The 18923-nt window shown below is 36.1% G+C and overlaps 2 protein-coding genes across 7 annotated transcripts in view; one reads left to right on the top strand and one right to left on the bottom strand.

Annotated features, from left to right (window-relative positions):
* LOC110676395 overlaps positions 1 to 18923 on the top strand; it is a 151522-nt gene that overhangs the window by 52446 nt on the left and 80153 nt on the right. The gene's annotated exons all lie outside the window — the stretch shown is intronic.
* LOC5569028 (hillarin) overlaps positions 1 to 18923 on the bottom strand; it is an 89419-nt gene that overhangs the window by 36498 nt on the left and 33998 nt on the right. For all 5 annotated transcript variants that reach the window (XM_021844119.1, XM_001658235.2, XM_021844121.1 and 2 more), the window contains exon 3: positions 7060 to 7204. In XM_021844119.1, coding sequence (XP_021699811.1) covers positions 7060 to 7204 — 145 coding nt within the window. The remainder of the gene's footprint in view (positions 1 to 7059; positions 7205 to 18923) is intronic.

The following is an 18923-nucleotide window of genomic DNA, read 5'->3' as shown; positions in this document are numbered from 1 at the left end:
CGGTAAACGCGCAGCAAGACCAAGCTGAGGGTCATGATTTCAAATCCCGCCGGTCGAAGGTCTTTTCGCAAAGAAAATTCTTTCGACTTCCCAGGGCATAGAATATCATCGTACCTGATACATGATATACATATGAAAAATTGGTCAACTGTCAAACTGTCAAATTGTGGCAACCGGAGTGAAATTAATATGGCGGGACCATAATTGATAGATTGTCATCGACAGGGTGTTTACTATCTGGAAAAACCTGGAATTATCAGGGAATTTCATTCAACCCGGAAAAACCTGGAATTCTCAGGGAATTTCTGTCATAATCAGGGAAATCATTTTGAATCAGTAATACGAGGGTGAATATGTCCTTTTTGTGACAGAGAATCTTTTCAATCATAAAAATTTTCGGCTGCGCCGCGGTCAAGAAGCTACTAGATATGTTCAGTCCCCAATTTTTTTCAACGATTTTTATTTATCCAACATAAAACATGTCTAGATAATTGCATCCTTACCTTAACTTCTTAACTAATTCTAATCCTAGCTTATGATTAAAAAGTTGGGAAAGGCAAGTACAGTTGCCATTAACAGTTGGGTGTCGTTCATGAGCATATAAAACTTAGTTGAAAACATTCTAACTTTGTTCGCAAAAATGTTTTTCGACTATTCCACAAGTTCTGAAGGAAATATCCAGGAATGCTTCAGGTATTCTAGTGATTATTTCTGGAACCTTTATAAACTTCTCGAGGGATGGTATCAGAAAATTTTCTAGGGCTGCTCAAATGAATTCCTTCACTAATTTTGTCAAGAAAATCGTAGAGCTTTGCAACATTATTACCTCCAGTAATTTTCACAAAAATCACTCTGAAAAAAATACAGTAATTATCCCAGGATTTCTTCCAAATGTTTTTTTGTTTTTTCAGCGATTTTTCCAGTTGTTACTTCTATGAGATTTATCACATATCCTAATGAAGTTCTTCCACAAAGGTTTACTCCATTGTTTCGATAACGCCGATTTTTTCATTTCTCATATGTATTCTATAAAAAAATCAGCCCCGATTATTGTGCTTTGCTTTGATAAATGGATTATTGGGAAAGTTGTGTATCGCACTTCGAAGGTCACCAAGCAGTGGTTCCAATATGTTTCTAAGCAAATGGAAAGTTCTTCAAATGTACATTTACGCGACAAATTACACTGGTTTTTTCTATCCAAATGCAGATTTGCACTTGACTGCATCATTGTCACAATTAATTATAATCGAACAAGCCTATTTCAAATGGCTGACATACTTTTACAAATGTTTTACAAGCAAGTTTTCGTGAAACAAATGAAACAAACAAACTAGCAACCCTGCTGAGAGCACATGCTTTTGATAAAACGTAAACAATTTTCGTTGGCGCGAAACCGCTTCACTGCCTTTTCTTGCCCGCCAACGGCGAAAACAAAGGGTTTGACGTTTCCGCACTTATGAACCCGCCCGCACTTCTGAAGTGCGGGGTCCAATAAGGTGGGAACTGCGCAATACTTTCAGAAATTGCTTCTTTCATGTATTCGATGAAATATTTTATGAACTTTGCCAAGAATTCCTCAAAAAATTTGACCTGGAATTCCTCATTAAGTTCCTCCAGAACTTTCTCTCAGAATTTTTCCAGCATTTCATCAAAATATCATTGCTGTGGTTTAAATATTTGTCTTATAATTTTTCAAATAATATTTCCAAATTCCATGGATTCTTCAAAACTTCATGCAAGGTTCCACATAAGAAAATCATAAGAAAAATTTCATCAAGAATACAGGAGTTTTTTCAGAGATCCTCGTAAGGCAGAACTCACACATACATTTTCTTTAGAAACTCCACGCGGATTTTTCTCAAAAATTTCCTCCAAACAAATCTGAATCAAACCGTTGACATTTACCTAGAGAAATATCTGGAAGAAAGACTAGATTTTTTTAGATTTCTTTGGGAAAAAATAACAGAAATTACTGAAGAATTTTGAAGATGCTCTAAACGGGAATATTGGAAAAAGTCCTAGGGAAATCAATGGAAACATTAATGGATTTATTTCTTGAGAACCTGAGGCATCCTTTGAAAATTTCTTCAACGGTCTTTGGAGGTATTTCTGATGGAATCTCCGAAGTTGTTTCTATGGCTATCCCCAGAAAAACTCTAGATTGAGTTCTTGAATGTATCCAAAACTAAATTCTTGGAAGAGTTTCTTAGAAAGTTCTTGAAAAAGTACAACACAAACTCCTGCTGATATCGTTGGAGTGAGATGTGAAAGAAATCCACAGTAAAACAAGCAGTAATACTTGTCGTAATGTCAAGGGACTCCCAAAAAGTCTTAAAATCATTCTTAGAGGTATCAAAATCTCATGACGTGGTTCATGTATGTTTTTTTTTTCAGGCAAGAGGTATTTAAAATTATATTTCCAAGACGATCAATCGCTACCAGACCCAAGTTCCCCAAGACAAAATATATAAAAAAAAACGTTTTCTAGAGAAATTTTGTGGGTGTATCGCTGATGTCCATAATTCAGAATCCCATTTCAAGGAAAAGGTTCCCCTTAAGTTCGGATAGACTATCTTCTTCATATCTGATCACTTTAAGATCATTTGATAAAAATAATTGTTTTTTTTTGTAGAAATAAAAAAAAATGTTTTTCTGATGTTGTTTACACGTTTAGAACAAACCGATAATGAAAATTTTTGTTTATTAAAATGAAAAATACTTTAAATTAAATGTTTTTTTTTGGTTAAGTGTTTTAAACTACTTAAAAATAAATTTTTAGTCATGTGAAATGAACTATTCGTTAATAATTTTGAAGAATTTATACAACCTGGAATTTTTTCTAACCTAGGAAAACCTGGAAATCACAGGGACACCCTGATCGACAAAGGCTGTTTTGTCATCATTAATACACAAATAAGGGTATACTGTTATGATTCGGCATTTGTGGATGTAAAATTGTCCTTATAAATGCTGGTTGAAGATAATTCAGCTTTTTTATGGTAACTAAGCAGCATTCAACAAAGTTTGACAGTATGGGCGTGCTGTTTTGAAGAATATACACAAAAACAATGAAAACGGATATTATGTTTGCATGTTCCCATTAGGAATAAGTGTTCTTTTCTAATAACGCAATATTAGTGATGTTATATTGATGTGGCGAGTAACAAGTTTGCAATGCTGATGGTGTTTTCGCATCATAGGAGCCCGAATACTGATTTGAGAGATATAAATAAGCTAAATTATAGGAAACCAAGTGGAAGTCATGTAGTTTAAAAGCAGCTTTTATAACAACAAGGTGTATTGTATAAGTCTTTTATCATAGCCGTAATAAATAAGAGTTATTTAGACAATTGGCTGTCATCCTGCATACATTTCGACTCTTCTTCACATCGTTTTTGGTACTTCGCGTTTTGGTACCCACTTTCTGGTCGGTTTGCCATAACTTGTTCCTGATTTTCGAGTATACGGCTCATGTGTTGCTAGTGCTAGTTTCTGGCAATTAAATATATTGCGTTGAAACGTCGTATTTGATGACGCTTTTCCTCTTTTCGACATTTTGTTGAATGTTTTACGCATCAGTGAGGTATCATTGATGTATACTATCCAAAAAATCATGTGTTTTGTCAGTCCCAAAATAAACATAACAAAGACATTTGACGCCATGTTGAATCAATGTTGGGTAGTTAATTATTGGCTCATTTTACCCCCCTGGGTGCGGCTCACTTTTCGAAAGTTTTCTAAACCTGAAACTCGTGTGTTGTTTTCAATTTACATCATATAGAGAGAAAACCCCCCAATTTTAGGTTATAAATTTAAAATATATGACTTTTAGCTATAGTTGCTTGCTTAACTTTGTTGTAGCATTAGTGCTTTAATACTTAATCAATTTTAAATCTTGTTAAGTGCTTAAGATTATTTGATGGGGCAACGTGATGCAGTTGGAAATACGTTTGCTTCACAAGCGGAAAGTCATGGGTTAGATTCCCAGCCCCCCAACAAAAACTCTTATGGACCGATGCACGAGTTCACTATTTGATGTTTGAGGGGTGCCGTGTTATTTACGTGACCATGGCAACGAGTGAATTCGGCACGGCTCAAACGTCAAATAAGTGAACTGGTGGATGGACCAATGTACGACCAATGACACGGTACTGCTGAAACGTCAGATAGTGAACTCGTGCATTGGTCCATTGGCCCATGAACTGACGTTTTAGCGGTGCCGTGTTGTTTATGTGACCCCGGAAACCAGTGAATTCGGCATGGCTCAATTTTCAAATTAGTGAACTCGTGCATTGGTCGATGGACCAAAATGTTCGATTGGATTGAAAAAAAGAGGTTGGAATTGGGATGTTAGCCTGCCTTCGTTCAGTACCTCGTATTCGGTCTACAAACGTCGGGGGTCCAGATAGCCGTAGCGGTTAACGCGCAGCTATTCAGCAAGACCAAGCTGAGGGTCGTGGGTTCGAATCCCACCGGTTGAGGATCTTTTCGGCTTAATATTTGAAAAATGTACCGACTTCGACTAAAAATTTAGTAAACAAAATTTATGAAAAATGTTAAAATGAAAATACCAACCAAGATTAACGCATTACCTTTTGAATAAGTCATATGAAATTTAAATTGATTGAGTAAACAAATAGATACGGACAAAACTCTTTTGTATGTTTTTTAGGGGTTGACTCCAAACTTTTGCACGGGAATGAAATAGATAATAGCATACGAATTCTCTAATAAATGCACATCTGTCAATATAATTGGCTGCCAGATCAAACAACTGTGCACAATTTGGAGGCGATCAATTTCGTCTTCGGTGTGCGTATCGCGATTAAATTTTATATGGAAACCTATGTCTTTTGTGTTTATGGTTATTTAAGCTCTCAATTTTATTGAAACCATAACACAAAAAAGTTTAGTATAGAATAAGCAAAAGAAAGTAAAATGACTCTGAACAAAGTTATAGCTCTCCAAGTGTATGTGGTTTAACAGGTACCGTAATCCGGGGTAACATTGATCAGCGGGGTAACATTGATCGGAATGACTCATCTCGTTAAAAGTTCAAATAGAGATTTATTGATGAAACATTTTCGAATCATGAATGGTGTCTCTCTTTCGTATGTTCAAAAGCTAATGAAAATTAAGGTTTGTGCCAAAATTGCGTTTAGTTCATGTGCAAATTTGTCAAATTTTTTATAAGTTTACTCAATTAGGCAACATCATCTAATTACTATTAAGAATGTAGAATTTCCTTAGGAAATTGCTTACTTTTAGGCGTATTCCGCGGTTCAAGGTGTTTTTAATTTTGAAATAACTCAAAAAGTAAATGACTAGTAAGAGTTTGGTCTTCATATTCGGCTTCAGGGGCCATGATTTTAGTAAGTAACGACATTTCCAATATTACCGAACGTTGTTTACTTGGGTGATCAATGTTACCCCATATCAGCTGAATCAAAAATTCACTTAAACATATTATTAAACATGTTTAAATCTTTCGAAAAACAAAATAAAGTATAAAGTTAGGAGCGCTGGATGCCAGTACTTGTTTTAAAAATATAAAACTTTTTACATTTGAATTGTGAAATTAAAGATTTAAGAAAAACTAAAAAAAATGATCAATGTTACCCGGATTACGGTATGCCTTAAATTACTTGTATTGACAACACAGTTGAAAAACTTCAAATTTTAAAATCTTTTCCTTTGGACACTCCAATGTTGCAAGAAAAAGTGATACTTTGCATATTTTCTGTACTATCGACCTATGAAGGGTTATAACTGTTTTTTTAAAGACATTTTAATACCTTGCTTTCTTCGGCAAAGTAGTTAGGCTCATTCTAAAGTGCACTTTAGCGTTTTTCGGTCTTGCTGGTGTAGATAAATTTGACGCCTAAAAACAAAACCAAAACATTGATTGAAATTCATATTTTTTTTATTTTTCAATATCGTAATACGACTGGACCCGGGTAGAGGTGAATAACAAAAGAATGATAAAATAAATGTTATTGATATATGAAACATAAGGCGCCGTCCACAAATTACATAACGATCTAGGGGGAGAGGGAGAGTAGGCTCAAACGTTACGGCTCACACAAAAATTTGAAATTTTCTGTGCAAAAAGCGTTACGGACGAAGGGGAGGTGATCACAAATGTCAAATTTTGGCGTTACGTAATAAATAAACGCTGCCTAACTGCTTATTACTCAAAAACGGTTACGCTCAATTTGCTTTTTTTTTCCTAACGGATTCTCATGAACGTGATTTTTTGAAAAGCGAATATCCAAACAAAACCGACAAACATTCTAAAATTAGAAGAGTTTAGAATATTGATTAGTTGATAACTAGAAAATATGGTGCAAAAATATAAAAAAAATATAACGATTTTTTTTTGTGGAAAAAATATCTTGTGCATATTAAAAATAGCTTTGAAAAGAATGATTGAAAAATAAAATGGGTGCTAATATAACAATTAGTCAATAATTCTTACAACTCTTCAAATACTATTTTAATATATGGAAAGAAAGAAAGACAGAAACTCTACCCCAACTTCTGAGAGCTTAAAATTCTCGAAGTTGAAAATATGAAAACATTTCAAAAAAGATTCCGTTTGACCATTTGATTAGGTTGTTTTTTTTTTTGTATTAGTGTATCTTCACGAGTAACGACAATAAAACAAGCCAAATCAGACTTCAATGCATTGTTTTGTTATAAGACCATAGAGATGAATACTTAGTGCGGTTACCCTTTTACTAGGAATAATTCAACATGAGTCAGTCATGCCCATTGATCCATATGAAATACAAGCGTATTTGTAAAACAACGTTCAACAGCACATTGCTGCTCTTTCCATTATTTCAACCATGAATGCACATAGTTCAGCTCTCTTGCGGTTGGTAACTGATATGGTACATCGATGTAGCTATTTTGCGATGAACAAGTAAACAAATCCACAAAAAAAATAAAGACTGGTAGCATCCAGTCGGTATGCTTTCATTTTCCATATTGATTTCATGATTGAGCGGAGATAATTAGACATTTATTGTGTTCAATGAATGGTTATAAACCTACCATCGATGCTGTCGTTTCGGTGACCTCTTATTTGCTCGTTGACGTAGTTTGTGCTCTTAGGTACATTTAGCGCTTGTCTGATACCAACTGATGTTTGGTCAAAATGGCCAGGACCACTCTTTGGCACATGTGAGCAGCAGTAAACCTAAGAAAGAAAAAGATATAAGTAAGAATGTACTATTGGAACGATATGGTTTGAGTGATATATAGTGTAATTTAATTCAAAATTTGACGTTTTGTCGATACGTTGCAGGGTGGTTTAGTTGTATTACCGTTACTTGCTAAATAAAGGGTTGCTGAATCCATTGCCGTTTTCAAAAATATCATAGCACGTCTAGTTTTTGAGATATTGACTGTTAAAATGCAAGTTTTGACTATTTCAGCCAACTTGCATGCAAGTTTGTCAGCTTGTATGGCAATTTATTCGCTTAATTTGCCACAGAATTAAAACTTCATGTGTATAACAATTATTATCTACGAAGTTCATAATACATTCGATGCTCAAAAGTTGTTTTTCGATGGTTTCGAAAAGTATTGTAGTTTGCCATAAAACGAAACGAAGAATTTTGTATCGAGATTACAAGCATGTTGGAATCGATCTAATCTAAATTTAATCGTGCAATTTCAACTGAATTTTAATTATATCTGAAATGAAAGTTGAAGTCATATTTTTCATGCATGGTAGATTAGATCACATACAGATTGATAAATCATACCTTAAATTTCATGTAAACATCAATGAAAATTGTTTTATACAACTTTGGCAACCTGTAGCTAAACATTTTGACGTGCTGGCACATTTCTGAGAACGGCATCAGATACAGCGCCCCAAATCTGTTAGAGACACATAATTTAACCCATGAGACACGCAAACATGTCATTATTGTGACGTTGTGTTATCTTCTTCTTCTTTCTGGCGTTACGTCCTCACTGGGACAGAGCCTGCTTCTCAGCTTAGTGTTCTCATGAGCACTTCCACAGTTATTAACTGAGAGCTTACTATGCCAATGACCATTTTTGCATGTGTATATCGTGTGGCAGATACGAAGATACTGTATGCCCTGGGAAGTCGAGAAAATTTCCAACCCGAAAAGATCCTCGACCGGTGGGATTCGAATCCACGACCCTCAGCTTGGTCTTGCTGAATAGCTGCGCGTTTACCGCTACGGCTATCTGGGCCCCGTTGTGTTATGTTTCAATTTAAATGCTTTTCGATCGGTTATACTTCGTGATACGTGACAAGACTTACATAATTTTTGGAGGACTCATACAAAAAGTGTGACAAATGGGGGGGAAGGGGGTCGAAAAAGTTGAAATTTAGCGTGACATAATTTGTGTACCATCCCTTATGCGCTAACATTTACGAGTTTGTGTTGACTGGGCTGTAGAGAAGTCAGCTCAGAGTCCTCCAAAAATTTTGTAAGGCTTGTCACGCTTGGCTTGACCACCCTCCCTTGACGCGTGACGTAATTTGTGCATGACCCCCAAGTGCATAACATACAGTTTCTTCAAAAAACTTTTCAAAGCTTAGTGCAAGATATCTAGGAAACGCTCTTAAGTGATCGTTTACCCCTTAATGTATTTCACAAGTGTCATAGTATTCAATGTGGCTTAATTAGCGTTTTTTTGCGCCAAGATTTGAAAATTTATTGTCAGACCATTACATTGTTATAGAGACCGCTTTTTAACATCATTATTTCCCGAATGGATTCAGAAACCACCATAAGTTTGCCCACGAAATTCAACTTCAAATTGGTATGCAAATGATCACGTTTAAAAAAAAAATTATGTAAAAAGATAAAAAAAATTCAAATATTTCGGCTGACTCATGTTCATTATATGCATTTAAAATCACTGCAAGCCTTAAGTATTCGTAACATGAATCACGGCGTGTATACGGGAATGGATTGTCACAAAAAAGGCATCGCAAAATCTTTCACCATTCAAAAAAAATAGGTTTTTAGTTTTTATTTGACATATTCTTTAAACAAAATCCACTGAGAGATACCGAACATCTTTTTTATTTTAAGTTTTTTTTCCTTAGAATACATAATTTTTAAATGTAATCATTGTGAAAGACAGTTTTATTGCAATTCAACCCGATGAAAGCTTTAATTCCAAATAAAAGTTTAATATAGTTTAATAGTTTTAGATATGTTAGGTCTCATTTTGTAAAAAAAACACATTGTCCTATGTGAGGAGGAGGTTTCAATGAGCCATAGGACACTTATTCGATTAGATATGTTGGAGGTTCGACTGTTGAACATTTATTCGTACTGTACAGTCTTCAATGATCATTCTTCTACTCCAAACAAGCATGCTTTGAATAAATTCCAATGGACTAATGCACGAGTTCACTTATTTGACGTTTGAGCGGTGCCGAATTAATTCGTTGCCATGGTCATGTAAATAACACGGCACGCTGAAACGTCAGATAGTGAACTCGTGCATTAGTCCATAAGTGGGATCGTTTTGAATCCTGATTTTTTAAGCTCAGTTAGCGTCAATTTCCTAGGCATTCAATCCCAGGATTGAATCTTTACTCATGAAGTGTCATCATTGTATCTCTGTACGGATGATGTTTGTTTCAATTTTGTGTGGAATTCTGACAGTTGTCCAGCTTTTTGCGAACGCTCATGGCCGCCACATATGGGGCTCTGCACAAAAATTCATTCCTCTCTTTCACTCTTTCATGAAATGAATAAACAACAAGGCCAGTAAACGTCAAAATCCCATACAAAATCAAAATAGTGCAGAGCCTCATAGGCACCCTGCCTGGTTAGAATAAAACGATCTAACAATCTGCTTGAGTGTGTTTAAAAATCAGTAGAATAAAAAAAGGGAAGGATCGACCGTAACTCAAATTTTGGAGGACTTGTTGGCTTTCAGTCATCAATCCTCAATTAAAACTATCTTTTTCTACTGTTTTATATTAAGAATTCAAGACTGTCTTCCAATAAATAATTTATATGATCGATTAAGATGGAAGCCCTAGAAAAATAACGCATAATCCCTATCAGGAAGAGATCTTACTTGTAGCGGACATTTGACGCTCATAAAAAGCTGGATGGTTTTGTTTCTATTATTTTTATTTAGAGATAAAAAGGTTTTCCTACGTGCTACGCTCTAGATTTCGCTAATGTGAAAAGGATTCATTCATTTATTTAGTTAAAATCTACACAGATAACACTGAATCAACAATTTCACGCCACAATACTCGGTTCGTGGCCGCATCTCTCCATCCTCGGTTCTGCCCCACGCTCGCCAAATCGATACGCACTTGATCCGCCCACCTAGCTCGCTGCGCTCCACGCCTTCTTGTACCAACCGGATCCGAGGCGAACACCATCTTTGCAGGGTTGCTGTCCGGCATTCTTGCAACATGCCCTGCCCATCGTATCCTTCCAGCTTTGGCCACCTTCGGGATACTGGGTTCGCCGTAGAGTTGGGCGAGCTCGTGGTTCATCCTTCGCCGCCACACACATCGTTCTCCTGCACACCGCCGAAGATCGTCCTAAGCACCCGACGTTCGAAGACTCCAAGTGCTTGCAGGTCCTCCTCGAGCATCGTCCACGTTTCATGCCCGTAGAGGACTACCGGCCTTATGAGCGTTTTGTACATGGTACATTTGTTGCGGGCGTGAATCTTTTTTGACCGTAGCTTCTTCTGGAGGCCATAGTAGGCCCGACTTCCACTGATGATGCGCCGCCGTATTTCACGGCTAACGTTATTGTCAGCCGTCAGCAAGGATCCAAGGTAGACGAACTCGTCGACCACCTCGAAAGTATCCCCGTCTATCGTAACACTGCTACCTAGGCGAGCCCTGTCGCGCTCGGCCCCACCAGCTAGCATGTACTTTGTCTTGTCCGCATTCACCACCAGTCCAACTTTTGCTGCCTCGCGTTTCAGGCGGGTGTACAGGTCTGCCACCTTTTCAAATGTTCGGCCGACGATGTGCATATCATCCGCGAAGCAAACAAATTGACTGGATCTCGTAAAAATCGTACCCGGCTGTTAAGCCCGGCTCTCCGCATAACACCTTCTAGCGCAATGTTGAACAACAGGCACGAAAGTCCATCATGGTGCACCTTGTCATAGTCCCCGGTGGGATCCAAACGAACTGGAGTGTTCGCCTGAAACCTTCACACAATTTTGCACACCTTCCATCGTCGCTCTTAACAGTCTCGTGAGCTTCCCGGGAAAGCTGTTTTCGTCCATGATTTTCCATAGCTCTACGCGGTCGATACTACCCGAGCAGAAGAAAATAACTACTGAATACCAAATTGAGGTATTCCATACCAGACAATTTCCAATACTTACAACCTGAATGAGGTATGAATGAGCCCGGTATAAGAGGTAAAATACCTCAAATAATACCTCATGCATATTCTACAAATACCAAGCTGATAACTATATCAGGTATTGTAATACCTAAATAATACTTGATGGATTTTCATATAAAAGTGAAATTTTTCAATACCTCCAGCAGTCCTCAATAGCTATCGAATACCAAAATGAAGTATTTTTAATTGTTTTTCAAATACCATTATAATACCAAAATGAGGTATTGACAACTGAATAATACCTAATTATGGTATGATACCAAAATATGGTATGCATAAGTTATTGGGGAGTTATTTGTTCCTGCTCGGGTATCGTATGCCGCCTTGAAATCGATGAAAAGGTGATGCGTTGGGACCTGGTATTCACGGCATTTTTGGAGGATTTGCCGTACAGTAAAGATCTGGTCCGTTGTCGATCGGCCGTCAACGAAGCCGGTGAAAAGGATAAAATGCCTTAGAATTTAGAGACTTCTAGGGGTTTTAGTTTTAGATCTCGCTTGAAATTCAAGAAGGGGAAATAAACAATTCGACACAAAACTGATTAAGGCTAAGTAGTCCGTCATTCGTTTTGACAGCTATATTGATTTTGCAGTTTGCAATTTCAAAGTGATAAAACTCAGTCATCATAAGTAATATTGATTCAGAAAAGTATCACTACTTGCGCTTACATGCAGAAAGTATGCTGATATTTTTTCAGCTCTGATAGTGCAAAACCAAGTGATTTTCTTCAATTCGCAATCATTAGACGAATCAGCCACAATCATCGATGCCTGGCTGATTCACCATTTGACGTTTGAGCGGTGCCGTGTTATTTACGTGACCATGGCAATGAGTGAATTCGGCACCGCTCAAACGTCAAATTAGTGAACTCGTGCATTGATTCATGATAGTGACTTCTGGAATATCTTTGCTTACTTTGATCGACTTTGAGTGACTTCAGATGAATCTGCTCGATTTATAAAATAGACCCCTAAATCATCAACGGTTACTAGATATAGAGGTCTATTTTATATGTCGAGTCGAGCAAAAACGACTCGACTGGAGTCACTGTCGACCGAAAGTTTTGCCAATCGTAAGTTATTGGAAATCACCGCGAATGGATTGGACTTCATCGTTTTGTACCGTCGTGAGTGTATAGCTTAATTTTGGAAATTGTGCGTTAGATTATAAAAAAGAGTTTCCACATTTTGCTGGGCAGTGCTTTGTGAAGGCCCAAGTCTAATAATTCACGCGTCGTCGGAGTGATTTTAAATATCAGCTAAATCAACACGCAGATGCCGAGATTTCAGTCGAGGATGGATTATCAACTGGTTAGTTTGTTTCATGCTTGTGAATACATATTTGTGTTATCAATGGCAATATTATATTTATTTAATCATTAAACAAAATATGGATAGTTCGTCACTATAAGTGTCGACATAAGCCCTTATTCCTGTTCTATGAAAAATAAGATACACGTGCATTTTTTTTATTATTTTATTGCAATTACTTAAAATAACAGTTGAAAAGTTCGACATTAAAAATGTCGACGCTGTGATAGATAACTATTTAAATTGAGGCTACATGCATCGCATCACTTACCAAGGTGAATCCTGATCATATAGCTTTTGAACCCTTCCACTAAAATTTGTATGCCAAATGTCCATTATGCCAAACGTCCTTGGCAGCATCCATTTATTACGTAACGCATGTAAACGCCATTTTGCTGTAAGATATTGCCAAAACTAAGCCGCGAATTTCCATTGTCCCTAAAAATATGCTTAAACGCTCTATACCTCATGCCTTAGCACAAAGTTTTAAAAACCCTTATTAAAAATAACAGTGAGGCACCCCAAAACAAGTGATAATCCGAAGGCTTTTTTAATAGTATTGAAAAAAAAATTGATGCTTTTAACATAAAATTTTAAAATTTAACGAAAACATAGTGGAAGATTTTCCATATTCAAACAATATATGTTTTCAACGCAACGTCAGTATTATGAGGTAGATTAACATGTTAAATTAATGCAATTCTACCCCATTACTCCGAATGCCATTAACCTGAATGCCATTACCCCGAATGACATTACCTTCCAATATCACGTGGAAATGTCATCAATATCATCATGTCAAGATAATTGTAAATTCGGGAAAATAGCATTCGCTGTGATGGAATTCGGGTTAATGGTACATTCGGGGTAATGGAATTCGGAGTGATGGCACTGGAAGAAATGGCATTCAGGGTAATGGGGTTGAATCTTTCACTTACCCCGCTGAGTAGTCTAGCTGCAACTTATAAGTAGGTTTTTCAATATCTCGAATCAATATCGCGTGCACACATCAGCAAATATGCTATCACAATATGACTGATCCATTAGAGATTAAAAATATTTGAAATTAAAAAAAAATATTGAATTACTTTTTATACACTAGCACATCGACCCAGTTACTGACTTGCTTTTCCCGGGGCAAGCGACGAGGGCAGGATCAAACATGTCGCGCGTCGGTCTCGTAAGTGAAAAAGTGGCGTGATCGATGAGTTCGGTTGAAGAAAGTGAAAAAGTGCCGCGATCGGTTAGTTCTGTTTGATCTTTCGACCTTGACACTTGCTTTTGCCGGGGCGAGCGACGAGGGCAGGATCAAACATGTCGCGCGTTGGTCTAGTAAGTGAAAAAGTGGCGTGATCGGTGAGTTCGGTTGGAGTAACTGAAAAAGTGCCGCGATCGGTTAGTTCTGTTTGATCCTTCGACCTTGACGCTTGCTCCTGGGCAGTGCGTCAAGAAAGCCCGAACAGTTTTTTTTTTTAAATTCTTTTTGGGTCGCGCGCTTATTTTTTTTTTCCTGAGTGCTTTTTTATAGCCGAGCAAACGAGTGAAGCCGAAAGTGGATTGTGGCTGCTCAGTCAAGGATAACGGATCAATTGGTGAGCTCGTTTCATGCTACTATTTCTAATCTATAAAATATGTATGACTGCACATTCAATCGTTACAATGGCGGGATGTAAATATGATTTTTCAACAAACTATGGATGGTTCGTCACTGTGAGTGTCGACACAAACTCTGATTCATGATTTATTTATGTTTAACTTTTTTTTTCAGAACACCTCTTATATACCTTTATTTTTGTAATTAAAAAAAACTTTGAATGGTTCGACACTACAAGTGTAGACTTGCGAAAGGTTCACTTTATTCAACAAACTTTGGATGGTTCGCCACTGTAAGTGTCGGCATAAGAATAAGAGTGTTCTATGATGTCCCAACCAATCGAGTTTTTTGTTTCTTTTCAAATGAGTAAAATATAATAACACATGCTTTCGTCCTGACAGCTGTAGGAATGTTACATTTAGGTATTTGTTCAACAAACTTTGAATAGTTCGTCACCTCAAGTGTCGGCATAATTTTCCTCTACATAGAAATTGTTCATATCAAATGAAAATATTATATTTACGTATAAGCATGTATATATCTCACAAATCATTGTTTATCATGGTCTAATCGCTTATCAAAGTGAATCCTATGACCCAACGATCCTCCCCATTAACAAACATCCCTCCCAGTAACCTTTGTGGAGATGCAGAGGCAAACACGGTCTCCAAAAAGCAAAGGTTACACACTAATATTCCTTCCCCCAATCCCACCTGACTGCAAGGACGTGGCCGGCGCCGTTATTGACCCTGTATAAATAGAGGCACTGAATTATGCACACTGAAGAAGATTATGGCCAATCCCAGCCGAACTTCTAGTTGATTCTTTGTGCATTTTCACTGACTTCGGTCAATCACGGAATAGCAACCATTGATATGTGTAGTCAGTCTAAGCTAAGCTAAGCTAAGCTACTAGCACATCGACCCAGTTACTAAATCAAGCATATTCGTGTATCGTATTAATTGAGAAAAAGATGAATATATCAACACAGCAGCAAGTTTTATTGTTGCGTAAAAATGGATTTTAAGAGATCTATTTCGTTTCAATCCTTTCAGCTTGAATTTGTATGGAATTGAACACTGAAATATGTAATTGAAGGAAAAACCTCGTCAAAATGTTATGAATCACGTCATTTTTTCCAGGATCGTACATACAATATAAAAACGCATCAATGAACGATCGGCAAAGCAAATTCTCAGTTAATAAATAAGTGTCCAAAGATCTCCAAGCTGAAAAGCTAGCTTTGTTCCGATAGGGTTGTAATTCCAGACAAAAGAAGAACAAAGTTAGCGTATTCTAATCATAAAAAAAACAGTCATACGCTAGAATGGATATACTACCACTACTGTACGTATAAGTGTCATATGGCTTAGTCCTTACTTAGGTATGTAAACTTATATCCTTTTCTATCAACATTAATTTGAAAATTAGGCTATCATCGAGCTTGAGAGGAAAAGATCTGCATTTTACTATGAATACATTAAAAATAATGTTCTTAAAGGAACAAAAATTGAAAACAAAAAAAAATGTTCGGGATCCCTCTGTGGATTTTTTTTTTTGAGAATGAAAGCTAAAACTTATATTTTGAAATGGTGAAAGATTTAGCGATGCCTCTTTTTTTTTGTGATAATATTGTTCTAACAGACACGCCGTGGAATCAAAACGGCACTCATGTTTTGCACTAAAAACCCAATACAGGTATACCTCGATTTAGTGAACATTTTGATTTAAAAATTTGTTCATAAAATCGAATTGTGCATAAAATCGAAGCAAAATTTTTATCTCACATTTTGTCTTCTATTCAGTTGAAATTTCATTAGAATGTATCATTATCGCCTAAAACTAATTTTCGATACAAGGCTCAGTGTTTCAAGGTTGTCTTGAGTTAACAAATTTTTGATGAAATCAGTACGTCATTGACGTAATGCATTCTAATACAAATAATGTATGTTTTTTTTTCATAAGAATACTATTTGAAAACCCGACAAAAACTGCTTTTAATATGGTTTACTTTTCATTTTTATTCAAAGGCTCAAGCGCCATCATGCATAACGGAGCCGAACGATTTTGAAATGTTATTACAATATCTTACACAGCATAAAAGAAAAAAAAACATTCGCCATATCTCAAAGATCAAATCATGTATTTTCAGTAAATTTGGGGTGGCTGGATCTGATTCTACTCTCAAAAGGGTTTCAGCACGTGGAAGTCTCGAAGGAAACTGAGGCCAAATAAAATTATAAACAAAGAATAAGTCCAAATATTCCAGCGATTTTATTGCCTAAGTTATGGTTCAATAAACGGCATCGGACATGACAGCCAACAAAATAAGCTAAACTAAGAGCATGATGTTACATGAACGAAAACATTACAAAAATGATTATTGGATTGACAAACATATCAAACTAAGTGACAATCAGTGTCTGCTTATTTCAATATACAATCAACAATGCTGATAGTAGTAGGATGCGTCATCGTTGATTGCTCGTACCTCTAGGTGAAATTGAATATTGAAATGACACCAACAGTGGGTGAAACTGAATGTGTGCGTGTGTTGCACCCACTCCCTTTCTCTTCGTAATCGCTCTCATAGTCAGATAGGCTTTGTGCTAGCGGAGTTTGTTTTGATTCGTTTTCGCACTGATCGGGAATCATTCATTTTTACGACACTGGTGACAACAATCATGATTGTAGAACCAACAAACATTTCGGCTTGAACGCAACAAAAATGTTTGCTAGCTCTGAGATGAAGTACAGTTTTGTCGTGTTTGACCCAATTTTTGTTGCCCGTAAAATATATTTCGCTGCATGTATGATTTATCAATTTTTTTGTGATCTAATTCACCTAACACAAAGAATAAGACTTAATCTTTCATATTGAATATAATTTGGTAAAAGTCGTGCGATTAAATTTCAATTAAATTGTTTTTATCAACATGCTTGCCGTATCCATACAAAATTCTTCGTTTCTTTTATATGGTAAGATGTTCTAAAATGTCAAAGAATATCTTTTAAGCATCGGAAGTATGAACTATATTTATAATTAATTTTGTGCGCATACACTTTGAATTATATGGTAAACGAGCAAATAAATCGCCATACAAGTTGGAGAACTTGCGTGCAATTTGATTGAAATCTCAAAAGCTAGACGAGCTATGTTATTTTTGAAAACGGCAACTCTACATTAAGAAAAAAAAATGCTTGAGACAAAAAAAAAATATTCCACTGTGTTATATCTAATGTTGGCTTTATTGAATCGTAAAATCGCGGTTTGTACGATGTAAGAGATAAAAATGTTTTAGGTAAGAATGGGTAATAATATATTCCTAGACATTCATTCTGCAAAATGACCTGTAACGACATAAAAAGAACGGATTTCGAGGGGAAACGAGACGACCGGTGGAACGGAAACTATCCGGCAGATATTTTAAAAATATACTGAGAATATTTTTCTAACTAAAGCAAACATTTCATAATGATGAATTCATAATGCTTTTATTCCTGGTTAATGTTTCTTATAAGAATATCGTATGTAAGCAAAACTTTTTCTTGTAGCAAAATTTCAGTCATGTACACGACACTGAAGAAAGCCTCACAGCCGAAATACGCGGTACAGTACTTAATTCATTTTTTTCATTTATATAAAATGTCACAGTTTAATTTCGTGGCGTTCCAGTATAACGAACTTCCTCAAAGTATTACAGGTAACATACGAAAATGAAAATATATAAATTGAAGAATTTCTTTTTGAAATTTTAAAAAACTTTTGAATAAATCACGTTGAAATTATCTTTAAAAATTTTAAAACGAATTCAATGAGGATTTTTTAAGTTATTTTTGAAAAAGCTCTTGGAACTGTGGAAAACTTTCGAAAGGACTCCTATAAAACTCAACATAAACACCCATTTTGAGTAATTCGTGCACGTATCATTGAAAAAAATGTTATTTGTCTGAAAAAAAAACGTAGAAAAACAAATTGTCGTGATTCAAAACGAACCACTGGAATAATTTCAGCAGATTCGTCTAACAAATCCTGAAGAAAGGTGCATAATCACGTGAATAATCTGTTTTTAAATCCTTACTAGATTGAGCAACTTCTCCTTTTTCGAGTAAATTCTAAAAAAAAAACAAACTCTTGGATCAATCTCTGAACAGCATAAAATCTACAAACGAGAAAATCGATGCTTTGGAATTTTTGGAACAATCCGAAGAATAGAATAGTGACCTTAATAATTACAATTCGCACAAGCCACTATAGACTTAGTTGTAGCAATATTGAAATTGTGCATGGCAACATGTTAAAAGTAATCGTTTATTTACATGTCACGGCTATACCTTCACTGGTTGGGATGGGACAAACCCCAAATCAAATATCTCAAATGCCTTAAAACGGGCTTAGGATTCCTACTGAAGTCTCCTTATTTTCAAACTCCTTTCATCTTGTAAAAGCATTTATTTGGCATTTTGCAATGAAAAAGGACCCAGCCCCTATATAAGCATAGCGTATACCCTTCACAGGTTTAAAGTTTACATAAAGCATGTTTAGAATTGGATAAAAATCAAAAAAATAAATATGAAATTTTAATGTCCATAAAATCGAGGTAAAATGTACATAAA

Source organism: Aedes aegypti, chromosome 2 (genome assembly GCF_002204515.2).
Source record: "Aedes aegypti strain LVP_AGWG chromosome 2, AaegL5.0 Primary Assembly, whole genome shotgun sequence".
Taxonomy (NCBI): domain Eukaryota; kingdom Metazoa; phylum Arthropoda; class Insecta; order Diptera; family Culicidae; genus Aedes; species Aedes aegypti.
This window is presented reverse-complemented; position numbering and strand designations above follow the sequence as displayed.